The 18,314-nt window shown below is 58.5% G+C and overlaps 1 protein-coding gene across 1 annotated transcript; it reads right to left on the bottom strand.

Annotated features, from left to right (window-relative positions):
* Positions 1-100: 100 nt before the first annotated feature.
* Positions 101-16,566, bottom strand: GRK6 (G protein-coupled receptor kinase 6). Its single transcript, XM_029998275.1, is given in 17 exon segments — positions 101-1,714; positions 3,264-3,398; positions 3,559-3,645; positions 3,648-3,698; positions 3,950-4,087; positions 4,368-4,576; positions 4,668-4,757; positions 4,898-4,935; positions 5,734-5,924; positions 6,620-6,760; positions 7,424-7,487; positions 7,814-7,906; positions 9,179-9,279; positions 9,550-9,627; positions 9,955-10,067; positions 12,799-12,894; positions 16,424-16,566. Coding segments are annotated over 17 exon segments (1,728 nt in total). The 5' UTR covers positions 16,476-16,566; the 3' UTR covers positions 101-1,663.
* Positions 16,567-18,314: the final 1,748 nt, after the last annotated feature.

Genomic DNA, 18,314 nt, shown 5'->3' with positions numbered 1-18,314 from the left:
TACAGCCACCAACCCTGTACGGCCTGGAGCTGTGCTGGCACAAGGTCCCCCTCTGCACGGTTCACCCCCCTTGACACGACAATAGAAGGCACAGCGAACCTTATGCTTAACAAAAGGTTAAAAATTTAAATACTCTCCAACTTTAGTGCAAAGGCAAGCAAATGATACCACAGGTCCAAGTAGGTGCTCAGCCCCCCCGGGGGGGCCTGGCTCAGAACGAGCACGAGGCGGCAGCGCGCGCGCGCGCACACACATGCGCACACACACACGCACGCGCGCACACACACACACACACACACACACACACACACACACACACACACAGACGAGTTACCGCTCAGGACACAGCTGGGATGAGCGTGCACAAGAGGGGACAGGACAAGCAGTATGGAGAGGCAGGCTGAGCCCCACACTGCTCCCCAGGGACACACAGGGATCCAGCCCCTCCACTCCTGCCCTGCCCTTGGGGACAAGAGCTGTGCTGGCTCCCCAGGACCCCTGAGGATGCACACGAAGCCGGTACAGCAGGCAGGCTGGTCCCGGCCCCGTTCACTCTTGGGCCACAGCTCACAGCATGACACCAGTAAGGGACATTCCCTTTACCATGGCTTTGCTCCCCGAGAGCAGGGTCCCTTATGTGTCTGTTCCACCGACACCGAGCTGGGCCTGGAGATGGCGGCACCCCCAGCACACACAGACAGCTGGTCCGGAGCTGGTGGAACTGCGCTGGGGCCATCCTGCACCATGCCAGGGATCAGACCGACCCTTTGGACCCAGCAGCAGCTACCTTCTGAGCATGTGCCGTTGGAGCAGCTGTGTCCTGCTGTGCCACAGGCAGCCTGCCAGCGGTCTGGAGAGGGGACCAGGATCAGCTCCCCAGAGCTGGCAGCATGTGCGAGACGAGGCGGGAGGAAGCAGGCTCCGGCAGACAGGGAAGCGAGGATGAGGCAGTGACGCTCTGCTGCCAGGATGCAATGGTAGACGCTTTGGCACAGCCGTTTCCTGTGCCTCGGGGCTGAGCAATGGACTCCGCTGGAGCCAGGGACGCCTCAGCACGGCCAGAAAGGTCCAGGAAAGATGCTTTAGGCACCTCAAGGCACAGAAGGCCTCTGCCCAGGACTCCCTGGTACAAAGCTGGGACCGTCGCTCCCCCCATAGGAGGACATTTGTGCCTGTGACAGGGTGGGGGCAGTGCAGGCCCCCACCTATAGATTAAAAACTGACATGTGATATGTACAGACCAACATATATAAATATACACCAAACCTGCAGTGCTGCTTTGGCACCATGGAATGTGTCAGCAGAGCTGCTCCAGCCTGGCCTTGGCCCATGCCGGTGCAATCCCTCCCTCCCACCCTGGGCCCGGGAGGGGAGCGGCAGCCGGCAGGCAGCAGCAGCAGCAAAATCCCAAGCGGCAGATTCAGAAGCGTCCAGGTCTGTCTTGGGGACAAGGGCTTGCCCATGGTCAGATGGGCCTCAGCCTGAGCTGCGTGCTGCTGCCAGCCCTGGAGCCATCCTCAGAGTCTTCAAATACAGACGTGTAAAGCTGTAAACAAATCCACCTTGCGGGGCCGCTGCTACCTTGTCCTTCAGGCTGGGCTCCTGTTCTGCTGGGCACCCGGAGAGGCCAGGGGGTCCCAGGGGCTGGAGAACAAGCTGTGCTCTACAGCCGGGTGGGCTCTTCCTCGCTGTCGCTGCAGTTTCCACAACAGTCCTGAAGTCAGAAGGGCAAGGAGAGGGAGGAGGGAGAGAGAGGAGCACAGCAAGCAGAGGGTGAGCACGTTGACACAACCCAGCCTACAGCTGCCCTCAGGCAGGGAAGGGCCAGGCCCCCCCCCCGGCCTGCACATGGGAGAGGTACATGGAGGCAAGGGGCTGGAGGGGATCCCTCGTCTGCAGAGAAACAGTCAAGCTGCATCTGGGGGTTCAGCTCCTGGCAGACAGACTGGTGAGCACGCAGCTGACTAGCTCATAAGCTGGAAGGAAGATGGGCTCCATGGACTACAGCCACCCAGGGAGACAGCTCAGTGCCAGCACAGACGATCTGCCCCGCTCAGGGCTCGGCCAGCCACAGAAGCAGCCCAAGCCCTTTTTGCTGGAAAGGGAGTCTGAGCACGGGGCAATGCCAAACCCTTCACGGTTTCTCAACCCTTCTGTGTGTCCCGGACATCCGAAGAGAGGAGTGAAGGAAACTTCCCACAGCCCCCTGGGAGCGGAGCTCTCCCAGCAGCGGCAGTGCAGGGGCAGCTTTGGCTCAAGCTGAGGGCAAGGCCTCCCCCACAAAGGCAGCAAGAGCAGGGAAGCGGGATTAGTGGCTCGGGGCAGTTAGAACAACAAGCAGCTTGTGCTCTGCTGGGGTCAGGGGATAGACACTGAAGGACAACACTCCTCTTTCCCAGATCTTGCCATGTCCGCGGGCCACCGGGTATTTCCCTGAGCAGAGCAGACAGGAGAGACTGCTCACCTCTGGAAAGAGAAAACACGTGGCAAATCACAGCTCAACCCCTGCTACAGGCAGCTGCCCATCCTCCGGCAGGTCCTGCCTGCCTTAGGAAGGGCTGGCTATCCCAGCCCACAGCTGGCTCTGGCTAGGGCAGCCCACTGAACAGAGAAGCACAACTGGGAGCTCATCGGGGAAGCAGGAGTCAGCACCGGGTGGCTGAGAGTGGGTCCAGAGCCAACCACGCTTGAGTCCCACAGCTGCAAGCAGCTGTTGAGAGGCAGCAGCCCAGACTTTGCCAGTCCTGGAAAGAAGGCAAAGACTGTTCTGGGCAGAGGAGACAGGCAGGCAAGCAAGCCCACAGCAGCTGCAAGACATTTCCGTTCTCCTTGTCCCTCGAAAGAACTGCTCTCTGCCTGCCTCAAGGTCTGGCAGAAATGCTCTGGGGAGCCCAGGCAGCCCATTCCAAGAGCAAGGTCTTCTTCAGGGTTGGTATTATTCATGTAGGAAGGGAGGATTGCTATTTTAGTGCCTTCAACATCCCCCTGCCTGTGTGACTCCAGCACGTTTAGCCAGGACACTCCATCCCAGCCCCCTCGAGTCCCCCAGCACAGGGAGTGCCAGCCAGGCGAGGGCTGGCTCCCTGCACCCTTGCATGGGTCCCCCTGAGAGCCCTGGGGTCCAGCCACCCAACACTAGGGGAGACTCTGCCTGCTGCCCTCTTGTGCCCACCTCCTTGCCAGATCTGCCTGGCACAGGCAGGAGCAGGCTCATTGCTGCTAGAGGACTTACTGGGGAGGAAACGCTGGGCAAACACTCTTACCTGTCTGCTGAATAAGCGCTGGAGTAACCCTTTTTTGGGCTGCGGAGAAGGCTGCCCTTTCCAATCCAGGTCTGGGGGCACCATGCCGTCTGTGCTAAAGACATTCAGCTCCTTAAAACACTCTGTCTCGATCATCTGGAAGAGGGCAAAGATGGCTGCAGCAACTGTCACACGAAGCCCACCACTGAGGGCCCAGCAGAGCACAAGAGCAGCAGGGACAGCATGAGCCCTGCGGGACACTGCACTCGGCCATGGCAGACACAAGCGGGAGCAAAGACCTGTCCTGCAAACCTACCTCATTCTGCCAAGGAATGGGCACACTTCCCGTGGCAAACTTCTGGTAGAAGTCGTTGTCTGTGGGCTCCAGCTCCACCCCTTTCACACCGTGGAGAACTGCTCGATGTCTAGAACATCCTTGCAGTAGATGGCCTGGGGCTGAACAGCACAAAGATTGCTCTAATGCCAGGCTCCATGACGATGCCACCACCTCAAACAGCCATGGCTCATGGCCAAGCCCAGACCCCCTCTCCCTGCAGCCCAGAGCTTGCTTGACCCCTGTTCTGCCAGGCTCCAGAAAGAAGAGGGAAGGGGATGGGCCCCATCTCCTCAGGTGAGCCACTCCAGGGCTCTTGCTTCCCTTGACAGCACCAGTGTCTGAAGACGTCAGGATACAGACAGGCACTTACATCTGGCTTGAAGGGGGGGTCCAGCATGCCTGCTTCCAGCCTCCTGAAGTTGAGGTGCTTGAAGAGAGGGTGCTCCTTCACTTCCTTGGCCCCAGCTCCTCGGCACCCCAGGCGCTCCAGAGGGTCTTTGCACAGGAGCTGCAACACAAAGGAAATCAGTGTCCTGGGTGGAAGGTGCTTCGGGCAGGAGCAGCCCTGAGGTCGGCTGGGCTCCTGCAGTAAGTCTTTAGGGACGGCACAGGCCCGCTAAGCGGCTGGGAGAGCGAGGAATTAAGGCACTCTGGATCCTCCTGCACTGCCTTATCAGAGACAAGGGAACCTGGCTCCCGCCAGCACCTCTACGGGGAGCAGCCTCCACATTCTCCTGCTGCATGCAAAGAGGTGGTGGGAGCAAAGGGACAGGGATGCACACTCGTACCATGGTGCAGAGGGAGCGGGCGCAGGGCGAGAACTTCTCTGAGTACTCCTCCTGCACTTCCTTCACCAACCGCTCCACCTCCTCCCGCTTGATCTTCTTCTTGCGCTGCTGGAAGGGGGACTGTCCCTCGATCATCTCGTACACCAGGCAGCCTAGAGCCCACCAGTCTGGGCTGAACGTGTAGCGCTCGTTCTTCACCACCTCCGGAGCTACATAGCAGCGGGGGTGAGGGACATGTGAGGGCAGGGAGAGCACGTGTGCAGTCAGAGACCACTTCTTGATTAAAGCAGGGCCACTTACCCATGTAGCCAACTGTCCCCACCCGGCCCTTGATTGTTTGGCCCTCAGGCACGTGCACAGCTAGCCCCAGGTCTGAGATACGGATGTGACCTGCACAGAGGAGGGGGCAAGTTAACAGGACAAGGTCAAGGGACAATATTTGAAGCTGCCAAGAACACAGAGCAACCCTGGTTCAAGGAGAGGAAGAGAGAAGGACTCAGACCCAGGGCTCCTCTTGACCCTGCACTCACCATGGTCATCCAGCAATATGTTCTCTGGCTTCAGGTCCCTAGGAAGGAAGGAACTTGATTAGCAAGAAGCCTGTTGTCAAAGCAAAGGACACAAGCAACAGCAACATCTCAAGAATTCACAGATAAGAGCAGAGGGATGCAATGCCCCTGCCTCGGGCACACAGATAACCTTCCCCTCGCCCTTCTGCCCCGGAGTTAGCCCTGCAAGCTCTCCCCTCCTGGGCAGAGGCAGGACATGACAACCTTCAACCCTCCGCAAGGAAGCAGTGAGCCTGTGGCTGATTCCCTCTTTGCAGTTGCAGACCTCGCTATGGTGCTGTGCAAGAGAGAAGGAGCAGAGGCTTCTTCTGCTCACCCTGCCCCAGGGCAAGGCACACGGTAGGACTAGAAGGGACTTTCCATCCCTGTGTTTAGCTGTGCTTTCCCTAACGCTGCATCACACAACCCGGTGAGTACAGTCATACATCAGCGTGTTCTCCCTCCTGCCCAGCTCTCAGTCTTGAGCATATAGGGGCAGCCTACCCTCCTTTGTTCTAGTGTCGATACTGCCCAGGGAGTTAAGCACCCCAGTGCCTGCCCTGAAGCATTCACAGCATGATCACATCTTGTTCTTGGTGATCATTTACCAGCATGAGGAAGCCAAGCTAAGCTCTGACGTCTCTCCCATGAGATCAGCTTTCTGTTCCTGATCCCCTCTCACTCAGCCCTGTGCTGCTTTCAAGCCTGAGCTTATTTTCTCGAGCAGACAGACCCAGCTGGGCTAGTAATAGCAGCAGGAACCCTCTTCCTTCTGCAGCCCGTACAAGGTCTCCCAGCAGGGACCAGGCAGCACGCACCTGTACACTATCCTCTCCTGGTGCAAGTCCTCGAGGCCACAGCAGATCTCGGCAGCGTAGAAAGCTGCCCGGGGCTCCTCGAAGCCAGCCTCTCCCATGTGGTAGATATGGAACTTGAGGTCCCCTCCATTCATGAGGGTCAGCACTAGGCAGAGAGCATCTTTAGTTTCATATGCATAGGCTAAGCTCACCTGCAATTCAGGGCAGAAAGGCTGTTAGAAGACACAGCTGGAAGAGGGAAGTGCCCACACTCTGATGGGCACTTTGTCACCCAAGCAGCCACTCATGGGCAGCAGGACTGGGCCTTTGCCAGCAGAGGAGGCAGAGGGGGAACTGTGCAAACCCAAGGAGGACGTGGAAGTGCCCAGCAGTCCCAGCACACCCTGTTTTCCTCAGACAGGGAGGACGCTATTTAGCTGAGCCAGAACTGCTCTCCTCTGGGGCAAGCAGCAACCAACAGCAACCCTGGGGCAGCATCTGATGAATCCTCCATAAAGGGAGGTTTCAGGCTGTCCACAACTCACTGCAACCAGGGAGAGAGCTCCCCACCACACAGCTCAGGGTTAGGCTTCTGCCCACTTGGCTGTCTGGAGACAGTTCTCGCTGCTTTCTTGTGCCCCAGAGGTTAAGAAGGTGCCTGTGAGACCAGATGGGTGTTTGGGCCTGAGTTTGGGGGCATTTACAGCATCTTGTGGAGGGAGTAGGATGTCCTGCCAGACCCCAGCCTTGTGAGACATCTGCAGACACCAGGACTCTACCCGCCCCCATGCGCAGGGTCTGCTCTTGCCTCTCCACACTGGGTGAGGAGCACAGAAGTGCCAGGCTGGCTGGTTGGAGGAAGAAATCAACCACCGCAGCAAAGTGAGAGCAATTCCTATGTACTTACTACAAACCTACTGTTCACTTTTTCCAGGATCTGTTTCTCATTCAGGGCCATGGCCTCTCCCTTCCGCTTTTTGATCCGTTTCTTCTCCAGCTTCTTGCAGGCATACATCTTTCCCGTGGCACGCACTTGGCAGGCACAAACCTGGAGGAGGGACAAGGCTCAGCACCCTCCCACTGCTGTTTCCAGGGTGGGGGTCTAGGTTCTGCTCTCAGGAAGAAGTACGGGAAGGCAAAGATGTCTCCGTCCCCGCTTCACTCTGAGGTTAGTGAGAAGCCTGCTGTCAAAGCAAGGACACAGGGAGCAGCGACATCTCCAAGCACTGACATCTCCAGATGTCACAGATAAGCAGTAGAGGGCTGCAATGCCCCTGCCACCTGTAGCAGCACCATGGCTAGTGCTTGGGAAGACAGAAGGCCGCTCCAGAAACAGAAGGAAGCCTGACAGTGACAGTTTTCAGGAGTGCAGTTTCCTCTGCCAAGACACTGGGAACAGACCTGACTATCTGCCCGGGTGGCAGAACGCACCACAGGGCACGTGCTACCTACCCTACGCAACACCTCCCACACCTCCAGTGCCTGGCGAGAGGGAGCTCTTGACCCTCAGAGGGGAACTGACGGATCCTGCAATGCCCAGAGCACAGCAGTGCCCAGCGCAGAGCCCCCACAGTCCACCCAGCCAGCAGCACCTGCCTCCAGGTGCTGGAGCAGCTTGTAGCACCCTGATGGCCAACCCAGGTCTGCATCTGGCAGCAGGCAGTGGTGGCTGCCTGGTACCCTGAATGCAGAGGAAATGGTGGTCACTTACCTCCCCAAAACCGCCCTTGCCCAGCACACGGTACTGCCGGAAAGTGTTTTTGGTCACTGGCTGCCTGTGAGGGAAAGGAAACTGGAGTGAGATGGGAGCAGGGAGAGAGCAGGGGCTGAAGCCCAAACCACCCCCATGCCCTGGCCTGAGAGACTGGCTCACCCCAAAACCCCTGCTCCAACAGACCTTGCTTCCCTGTGAGGCAAGCAAGGCTGAGGCAGCCAGTAGAGGCTGATGGTGCTAATAAATGGCCCTGAAGGGGAGCAAGAGCAGATAAAGGCCAGGCCTTTGGCTCCTGCCAGGGCCCAGCACAGGAAGGAGCCCGAGGGACTCCTCAGGCAGCCTGTGCAAGGAGGGTGCAGGTCTCCCAGCGATGCCAGGGAGTGTTACCGTTCCAGCCATTTCCACTGCAGGAAGCGGTTGAAGTACAAGCTGTCGAGGTAGTCGGCAAAGGGAGCCACACTCAGGTAGTCATGGATAAGCCTAGGACAGAGCAGAGCCAGCAAGGTTCCTGAGAGGTGATCACACCCGTGGAAAAAGCCAGCAGTCCAAGGAAAGAGGAGGTGAGCAGCCCTGAGAGTCCGTTTACTTTGCCATCCCCTCACCCAGCCCGGTGCTAAATCACCCACATAGCCCTGGCCCAGAAAGCCCCCCTCCACGCTAGGCCTGATGCAAAAGGAAGGCACATTGGAGGTACCGCTGGGACAAACACAGCACCCTGGGACCAGGCTGGCACCGCTAATTGTGGCCTCTCAGCATCAGTCCGGGCTGTGGCACACAGGGGGACGATGAGACTCTTTGCAATTGCCCCTCTGCTCACAGGGCAAATGCGGACACAAGGCTGTAATCAGCTGCTGAAAGCTGCTAGCAGTGTTCAGCACTGGGCGCTGAGTTGTTCACTTTCAGATGAATATCCAGCACAAAAGGCCACAGGGGATCCTGCTCGAGGGAGCTAACTGCCTCGGAGACCGGTGCCAGGGCTGCCCAGCGGAGTAAAGAGCCTTAGACATAGTGTCTAGACTGGAGACATGCATCAAGAAGAAGCGGACGGGCTCTTCCCCTTTCAGAGCTTGCCAAGAGCAGGCAGGGCCCAGCCCGGAGGCTCTGCATTCAGACAGTGACACTAGTTACCACACACAGAGCTAACACTCCCCAGAAGACTGCAGCAAACCCATTGCCACAGCCCTGCACTCGATTAGGCAATGTGCTCCAGCTACTGTTCAGGGAGGGGTGGAGGCTATAAGCCCAGCTTCTGCTTTGCACCCGGAGCCAGGACCTCAGTCACTGCTTCTGCGATGGGAACAGAATTGACCTTAGATCGCTAAAGCAACAGCCAGTGTAATCTAACCACAACGGCCACATCTGCAGCCAGCGGGAGAGGACAGCTGGCACTGGGACTGCAGCTGTCAGCTCTGCTCTACGGGTGCCTACGAGATCCTGGCACAAGACTAGGAACAGCGTGGCCAGATGCTGAGGATCGCTGAAATGGGGTCTTCCCAAATGGCAACTCAGATCCACAGCAGACTGAGAGGAGTGACAGAGGTTTCTGCAGCAGCTTATGGCTCCCAGAGCCCATGGGAGCTTCTTGCCTTTGCTTTCCTGTAGCTGTGCTGCAAACCACTAGCCCAAAACTCCACAGGCCTTAGCACCAGTCCTCGCTCTCCTGGAGGAAGGGACCACGAGGGACAAGGCGAGTTAGCTGCAGCATCTACCCCGTGCTGTGACCTGAAGGCAGGCCCCAGCCCTCTGACTTACTTAGTGGATTCCTTGAAGAGCTCCTTGGAAGGTTCCTGCTCCAGCCTCTCACAACATGCATCCACCAGCTGCGAGGGGACTTCAGGCACATGGTCCTCACTCTGGGGACAAAGGGATGGAATCAGACATAGGGAGCAGAGCACAAGGAACCTCCCAGGAAGAAGCCCGCAGGAACAGCACACAGGTGCCCATCTGCTTTCGGGCCAGTGGGAAAAGCAGTAATGGTCACTTGTGAGGTGGTGGGGTGGCTCTGTACTCTGCTCTCACCATCCTGCCCAGCACGTTCGCTGTGGCAGGATAAGGGCAATGACAGCTGTCAGCCTTCCAACTGCTCTACCATTGCAGGCAGCAAACACAGCCCTCTTACTCACGTTTGGCTTCAAGTACTTTTCAATCAGGTGCTGCCCGCATTCCTTCCGCTTCTCATCTGGAGCCACTTCATACCCTGCCTGCATAGAGCAAACAGCATGAGGAGCAGGTCCAGCCAGGAACCAAGCTTTGCTACTGGGCAACAGCTGCAGAGCAGCAACACCCTCTGCCCAAGGTTTCCCATGCTTTCCTGGAAAACCAGATCTCCAGTAAACAGCTCCCTAAGCAAAGGCCCAGCCCCATCTTGGAGAAAACTGCAACTCACAGGTTTTTCCTTCAGGAAAACCCTACATGCCCAGAAGTACCTGGCAACTGCTGAGGAGGCACCCAGGGCCAACCGGTCTGTGCCCAGGGCGCCAAGAACATACTTGCCTCCCCCAACGAAGCCTGACGGGCTTTGCTCTTACCACAGCATCCAGGAACTTGACACAGCGTGACAGCTCAGGTCGTGTCTCGCAGAACTGCCGAAAGAGCATGTGCCCGATGGGCTGCTTCTCGCACAGGCTGTGGTAGTCCCGCTCTGCAAATGTGGAGAAGATCACTCACTGCCAACCCTCAAAGGAGCAGCCACCGCCCTGGCCATAGGCAGTGGTGAAGGGGCTGGCGACTCATCAGCTGGCTACTCACAGGTCCCACCAGCCTGAGACTCTCAGGAAAGTGAAATGCATCCAATGGGGACAAGAGGCATGACCGAGCTTTTACGTTCCCCTATGGAAGATCTTTTTCCCTGAAAGAGGTTTGACCTGCTGTTCTGTACAGACTGCCCCTCTTCTTTCTAGCAAGGGACCTTTGTGTCTCCTGCTTGCCTGGAGGCTCTCTTCTCAATCATCTCCCCACGGAGATCGACTGACTACTCCAGATACACAACTTTCCTTGGAACACGAGGAACACACTGAGCTTATTTCAAGGCAGATCTTCCAGGCCAAGAGTTGCTCTGATGACTCTTACAAACCACTCATATTCCCAAAGGCCCTGCTGGAAGCAGCAGCATCAAAATGGGAGGCACCGTTTCCACAGATGTCTTGTTAAAGCTGCACACAGCAATTAGACCCCCCCACTCCATGGGACAGCCACTTGCTTGTATATCAACTCCTACTGCCCTCTGGAGCTCGGCTTCCCTGCTGATTCCTCCTACCCCTCTCTGAAGTCTGGCAGCCCAGGCGCAAACCCTTTTGACTATCCAGAGTACTTCCAGTTCTCTGGTTTTTTTCCTCCCCTTCCACTCATAAGATGTTGTCTGATCGCAGGCCAGAACAGATTTCTGTTACAGCCATTGCCACTGAGGGCTGCGGGCTGCCTGGGGTGCAGATGTACAGCCATCCACTGGCTCGCAGGGGACCTTCCAGCACTCCCTGGGGCTGAGTACTGCCGGCTTCCCCCTCCCCGTGCAGCAGTTTCTCCCGAGGAAGCTGCGGCTTCCTGAGGGTGCGCGAGAGCGCGGAGACGGCTGGGCTGCGGTGGGGGAGGAGGCCACCTCACCAGCTCCGCTGCACCGGCCGGTTTCCTTGTGTCTGCAGGGGAAGGAGTTCCCTTCAGCTCGGGAGGACAAGAGTTTGCTGCCGGCGAGATCAGAAGCTTTTGGTTGCCCTCGCCGCTGCCCAGGCTCACAGAGGGTTGCTCCCTGTGGTCAGGGCACACAAAGCTTAATTCTGCAGTGGGCAACCAGCCCACCATGCCCGTGGTCCTGCCAAGCCTCTGGAATAGGAAAGAAATGCCTTTCTAGCAGGCTGTGAGGGGAAAACAAAACCACTCCAGCCAAAGAGTAAGCCAAGCACAAGGAACAGGGTCATCTCTCCCATGGGGAAACCAAGCGAGGCAGCCACCACCTGGGCCAGAAGCACTTCTTGCATGCCTCCCCAAGGGGAGGTGGGGACATGGGTGGTGACAGCCAGCTGCTGGGGAGGGACTTGCCTCCCAAAGCTTCACAAAGTCACTGTCCCGAACAGTGGGACAGCAGAGACAGACAGACCACCAGCACTCACCACCGGCAAATGGGCAGCACAACAAAGGTGAAGTTCAGTGCTGGAAAACATGTCATGACACCCACAGGAAGGGTGGCTGCAGGCGGAGGACAGGCATCAGCTGACGGAAAGCTCTGCTGAGGGCACTCAAATCAGAAGCAGATAGGGGGTGGGACGGCCAAGATGGGAGCTGCAGGGAGAGCCCAGGCCATTGCTGTGTTCAGTGCTCAGAACTCACTCCAGAGAGGCAGTCGGCAGCAAAACCAAGGCGAGAGTCTCCATGTGACTACATTCGGCTGCAAAGCCGGCCCCGAGAGGTGGTGCGTGGTGTGCATGGCAGCAGGGAGGCGAGGCACGGCACGCACGGTGTGCACTGGGCTATTGCGAGCTTGGAGGTTACAGTGTGGATGACGGAGGTTGAGTTATTCCAAGTGCTACACTTCCACGTGCCCTCAAAGGGGGCATCCCTTCTCCTTGGGGCTGCTGGGACCCGGAAAACCTGGGCACGGCAGAACTGGGGACTGGAGCTGCAGAAACCTCCAAAAGCCACTCAGCCCAGTGACACCTGCTCTGAAACAAGGCCAGTGCTGTGCCACTCTCCAGCTGGCAGCTGAATCCAGAGTGACAACTTAAACAACCTCTCCCCTTCCCAGGAAGCAGAGCATTCCCACCCTCCGTGCCCCAAAACAATTTCACATGATCTCAGGACCAAGCCTGCTGCACAAACAACATTAAAACCATGAAGAGTACAAAGTGCAGTATTAGAATGACAGGCCAAGCCCTGCCCAGCTCTACAATTCTCATCCATATCACACAGCAAGAACCCAGTTTTGCCCAAGAAAAGCTGCTGCACTAATGTTAGAAGCTGAGTTCTGCAGAGCAGGACTGAATCCCAGCCAAGGAATCCAGAGGACATTAGCAGGGCCTTTGTTATTTATGCAAAGGCAGCCCAGAGTGACGCTCCAAAACTGCAACACCGAGCAGGTCCGTTTGCGCAGAGAAGGTGGTGTATCTCTAGTGAAGCTTGTCACAGTCTAGAAGGTGTGTGGGTACGTCAACAGGCACTATCCAGCGAGCGCCCAGCAGCTGTGACTACCCATCGTTTCTTCCCTACACCCCAAGCTCTGAGTGATCCTGGCTGGGATTTGGCTGACACGTGCCCTGTTATATGTCCCTGACCCTCACGGGACTCAACTTTGGGTGCACAACACTCATATACGCTCACCCACCGGCCCCGCTCCGGAGCGGAGCCTGGGTGCTGCTCAGCTGCCTCCAGACCCCACATCTTACCAAGGGTTTGTCGAAGATCCTCACAGAGGCTGATGTGGGGGAACTGCAGCATCTGGCGCCATTTCTTACTTTTGCCTTTCCGGTTTCCGCCACCACCTGCAGGGCACACAAAATTGGCATCATGAGTTATGAAGCAAGGATGTCCATCTGCAGCCTAGCCTTGCCAGGAGCCAAGAGAGGAGACACCCTCTGTCCGTTTACACGAGCAAGCCCAGGCAAGGAAAACAAGACCGAAGCCGTACCGCTGTCTCCTGGCTGGTGGAACAAAAGTGTTAGAGCCTCTGACTGCCAAAGGAAGTGGATGGACCAACCACGCCGGCTGCTGAACAAAGTCCCAACCAAGAACATGAAGACCTTTCACCTGGACATCTCAGTTAACTTGTATTTAAGATGGGAGAATCAGGGCACAGGCAGGACTGCCTAAAGCCACAGGTTGCTCTATGCCTGGACAAGAGTTCTTGGCTCCCAGGCCTGTCCTCAGGACCTCTGCATAACTAATCACCTCTCAAGGCCAAGCCTTGCTCAGTGTGAAGCTCTTCCTGCTGTAGTAACGATGTTCATGCCACCTACTCATTCCAGACTGATTGCTTACTCCAGGGAGGGGCTCTCAGAGGGAGGACATGAAGCTGGGAGACAGGAATTCCTGCTCTAATCCGGGCTCCACAGACAACTCACTGCATTGCCCGGGGCTCATCACTTCAGTTTCCCACCTGTGAAGTGGGGACACTCCCACCTTTCTCCAGAGATAAGCCAGCCTCAGAAAACCAAGATCCAAGAACCAGATATTATTCCAACTTCAGTTGCTGGAGTAAATGCCCAGTGCTGTAGGACAGGGTGGGAAAGCTTCTAGATAGACCAAAAAATTTACATCATAGCAAGCACTGAGTACTGAAATACTGATTGCTGGGATCAGCCAACCTCCAGGGATTGCCTTCCCCCTGCCCCATGCCAACACACACATGATCTCCCACCTCCCTTTGGAAATACATTAAACCACCCTGCCAAGTTGGGCCAAAGGCATGGCTTTCTGAAATCAGGGGGTGTTCAACATCATTTATCAGCTCTTGAGAAACACTTTCATAACACTTTCCTCCACTGTGGATGCAATTCAGACCCAAATCCTAGACGCAGTCCCCGGGCATCCAGCTCCCTGAGCCGCAGGAGGCCTTGGTTGGACAGGCAGGTGGGACGGGGCCATCACAGACGGCCTTCTGCAGGGCCAGCCCCAGGTCCAAGCCCCTGGCACGTTGTGGGTCGCTGTGCTACATCTGCCCTGCACCAGCAGCTGTGCTGCACGATTGTACAAACTCAGGAAGGAAGTGACTCAAGGGTAAGCATGGGTGGAAGAAACCAGCAGCACAGACACCTTCTTGTCAGCCACAGCTTGCAGCAATGAAATGGACGGGGACAACTAAGTGAGGGCACAAGAGGACAAGCCATCCTCACCCCAAGAGCGCTCAAGGAAAGGCAGAGCAATGCCCCACAGCACCCAGAGGATGAGGACCTTCAGCTTGCATTTCCTTGAGTTGTTTGCTTTGAAAGGAGGCTCCAGCGCCCTTCATGCACGGTTCTCCCCCGCCCTCCCGGCGCTGCAGCAAACAGCCCAGCAGGGAACTTGTCTCCTGCACACCAACCTCCCAGCACCCCCATTTTGGGGATGGGGCAAGGGGTGGGCCACCTCCACCCAGAACTCACCACAAGGGAGCTTTAGGGCTTGGTGATAGCTCAAAGCTGGTCTGTTGTCTCTCTGCCAGAGGCCGGCAGGCAAGGGGCACAACAGGGGAAGGATCCTTCACCTTCCCTGGGCCAAACCCTCCTAAAAGAGTTTGAAGGAAACATAGAGCATGGTCATCCTATGGCAGCAGCTGTCAGCAGCTCCCTGCAGCATGTCCAGGGCGATCTCAGCCCTGCACTGCCACATCAGACTACGAGGTTCCCAAAAGGCTGGGCTGGAGCAAAGCGCCTGGTGCTGCTGGGCCCGGCCAGCAAAGCGGCTCTGTCCTGTCACACAGGCTGCCAGAGCTCACCCCAGTGGCCACCACGGCCACCCAGCCATGGGTGGGAGAGCTGCGGACAGGCAGCACAGCCACCTGCAGCTCTCGCAGGCCAGGAACCCTCCGGCACGAGCGTGTTGGTGGATCATATCTGCCTGCAGCCCAACTGCCCACCACCTGCCAAGGCTGAGGCACTGGAGGAGCGCTGGGAAGCACTGCAGCAGCCATCCGACGCCTCGCTCTGCATCAGCAACCAAACTCCACTCTGCTGAAGGCACAACAGGAGACAGTCTCCTGGTCACTCACTCCATGTGAAGCAGGGTCTCATGTCTAGAGGTCACAAATGCCACTGTTTGGTGTTGTCCGGACTTGGTTTTGAACCAAACCTTGCTATTAGGAACCATAATGTCATGGTCCACCACAGTCACCGTGCCTGAAGTACCTACACTAAGCCTGATTTTCAAGCAGGTCAAAATTGTTTCTGCCAGTGTAAATTTAATTTTGTTGCTCTTTGCTCCCACAAATCTAATCTCCAAAGCTCTCAAACTGGATTTCAGTGGGCCCCTCAGGCTCCAGAATGACTTGGTCTGGCCAGCTGCACACCGTGGGCCAGGAGGGACTGTACTTCCCCACCACTTTATGTGATCTAATGAACTCCCCGACGCCTGACTGAATCAGATCTTCTCTGCAAAGGACCAGGCTCCTCTGTGACAGACTTCCCAGCTCTCTCCTTAAGCCATCCCGAGGCTTCTCTGCACGGCTCCCCTGTACCTGCCGGACAGCCCCGCTGCTGGCAGGCTGCATCCCACGCCGAGGCCCTGGCATTCAGCCGTGACCCCTGAAGCAGCAGGAGGTTTGTGGGCCCGCAGCAAAGCTCCTGGCGCTGAGCGGACCAGGGGCCAGGGTTGGTGTGAAGGTGGCAGAGGGGTGGGGCTCACCACCGCAGTTTCGGGATCGGCCCTTGTGTGGGAAGCAGCAGTTTACCTGCCCGAAATCAACTTTTTCTCCTAAAGCTGCTTTTCCCCTCTGCCAGAGGAGCCAGAGAAGCCTCTGGAAGGGGTAAGGCTGGAGGCCACCGGCACCGGAGGGAGGCAGGCGGGGGCTGCAGCGCGGTTTCCACACGGAGAGGCAGCAAGGCCACCCTCGGAGGGCTCAACACCCCCCGGAGGCACCACAAGCCCGGGGCGCGGAGCAGCCCCCGCCTGCCCGGAGCAGCACCCCGCGCCGGGGCTTCGTTTAGAACCGACTGCCTTGGGGCGGCCTGGGCCCAACCTGCGCCGTTACCTCCCCGTTCCCAGCAGCGCCGGGGGCAGCCAAGGCCGCGACCCCCCCGGGAGGGTCAGCCCGGGGTTGGGTCCCGGGGACAGACGTCGCCGGAGCCTGCAGCCCCGCCGGGCGGCAGCAGCAGCCCCGGGGAGCGGACGCCGCTCCAGGAGGCGGCCCGGCGGGCTCACGGCTCAGGTCACCGGCCGGCACCTGCCGGGCGCTGGGCTCGCTCCGCGGCCGGGCTGCCCCGAGACCGCCTGCCCCACCGCCGCCCCGGGCCTGCCGCCTCCCCGCGGCACACCGTCGTTCCCCCCCCCCCCCGCCTCAGCTCCGGGCACCGGCGTCCGCCCGGCGCCGCCGCTCACCTTCGCGGGCCTTGAGGAGGACGGTGTTGGCGACGATGTTCTCCAGCTCCATGGGCCCGGGCGGCACCGCCGCCTCCCGCCCGGCTCCGCGCCGCTCCCCTCGGCTCGGCTCGGCCCGCGCCCCGCCGCCGCCGCCACCTCCCCCCGCCGCCGCCGCCGCCGCCGCGCCCCGCCCACCCGCACCCAGTCCGCCAATGCCTGCCCACGCTCCTCCCGCGCCGCGCTCCCATTGGCCCAGCCCCCCAGGAAGCCTCGCCCCCTCCGCCGCGCCGCTGCCCTCCCGTTGGCCCCGCGGCGGGCGGAGGTGTGGGAGGGCGGGGCGGGGAGAGAGAAGCGCGCGTCATTCGGCGGCCATTGGCGAAGCCCTGCCGGGAAGAGGGGGCGGGTGCTGACTGGAGGGCGAGGTGTCACTCTGGGAGCGCAGCCGCCGCTCCGGGAACGGATTGGGCGAGCGTCAACGGCGCCCACCACATGAAGAGGCCCGCCTCCTGCGGCATCTGATTGGGTGGGAAGCTGCCACTCCGCTCCAGCTTGGGTCGTGATAGGGGCGTTCGAGGGGGGTGGGGCCGAGCGGCTGCTTAATAAGGCGGGGCTTGCGGCAGGGCTCTAGAGAGAGCGTGGGCGTTCGGTGCTGGCGGTTGCGGCGATGGCGGGCGGGGGGCCCGGCCGCTGGTGCACCCAGGGCCCTCTCTGAGGTGTCCTGTGCTCCTGTTAAAAGCAGTTACGTGTTTAGGGGAGCCTTCCCCCTCTTTGTAGCCTGGCTTTGCGTTTGCGATGGCCTCAGTAAAATCTTCCAAGCGCCCGCGTGTCTGGTGTTGGTCAATCCCTGCGGGGCGGGTGATGCAAACTCTGGTGCTGGGCCCGGTCTCCCCGGTCGCTGCTGCCGTGGAGGTTTGGGGTTTCCTCATCCCCCGGTGCCCTTGGCAGTGGGGGATGCGGTGCTGCCGGCCTCGTCCTGCTGGGGCTGATGTCGGTGGCTGTCGTGTGCCATTCTGATGTTTGAGCTCTTCTTGGGCTCTTCAGCAAGTGCTGCTGCTCCTGCAGGCTTCTTCCCTCCGATGATTTGCTCTAAAAGCCTTTTTTTTTTTTTTTTTTTTTTTACTGGTACTTCAATTAGCAGCCTTACCCTGTCTGAAGACAAGCTGTGGTGTGGGATCCTCTCCCCGCCTGCTCCCCAGCAAATAAGTCATTGATTTCTCTGCAGAGCTCTGTCTTACTCAAGCACCCCTTGGCGGTCCATCAGCCCTGCAGATGACCTGCCCGGCTCCCTGCTTCTCCTAGGTGTAAAACCGCTCTTTAACACTCTTACCTGTTAGCAAGTTGTGCCTGTCCCGCTTTCTGCTCCTGGCTTTCGTGTGCAGATGTCACCTCTGCCATCTCTCGCTCCAGCCCACAGGTGATGCCTCCTTCCTGCCTTGCGTGGGGGGCTGGTGGCAGTGGGGCTGCCCCAGGTACAGGGGTGGTGGTGGCCAGGGCGTGGAGGAGCATGGGGTGATGGGCAGGTCCCTCCACCGGCTTCTGTCAATGGCAACCTGCTGGTGGGGACCACCCTGGGCCCCTGAGTGCTGCTCTGCCAGGCCGTGCTAGCGAGCAGGAGGGAAGGGCTTCATGTCCTCAGGCTGTAGCGAGGCTGACAATAACACCACAAATTATTCCAAGCGCTCATGGCCTGTGCAATCAGTATTGACTGTGGTCCGCCGTGCCCTTCAGCATCCGCTGGAGATCAGATGTCGCATCTTCTGGTTACGAACCCACGGTGATAACGATAACGAGGAGGAGGAGGATGCTTTGCCCTGCCATACCTCGGAGGTGATCTCCCGTGTCACTCTGCCATGAGGGATGAGCTCACGCTGTGAGCTTTCTTCTTTTAGAGCTGCTTTCCTTTTAAAGG

The sequence above is a fragment of the Aquila chrysaetos genome, chromosome 22, assembly GCF_900496995.4.
Source record: "Aquila chrysaetos chrysaetos chromosome 22, bAquChr1.4, whole genome shotgun sequence".
In the NCBI taxonomy this organism is placed as follows: domain Eukaryota; kingdom Metazoa; phylum Chordata; class Aves; order Accipitriformes; family Accipitridae; genus Aquila; species Aquila chrysaetos.
This window is presented reverse-complemented; position numbering and strand designations above follow the sequence as displayed.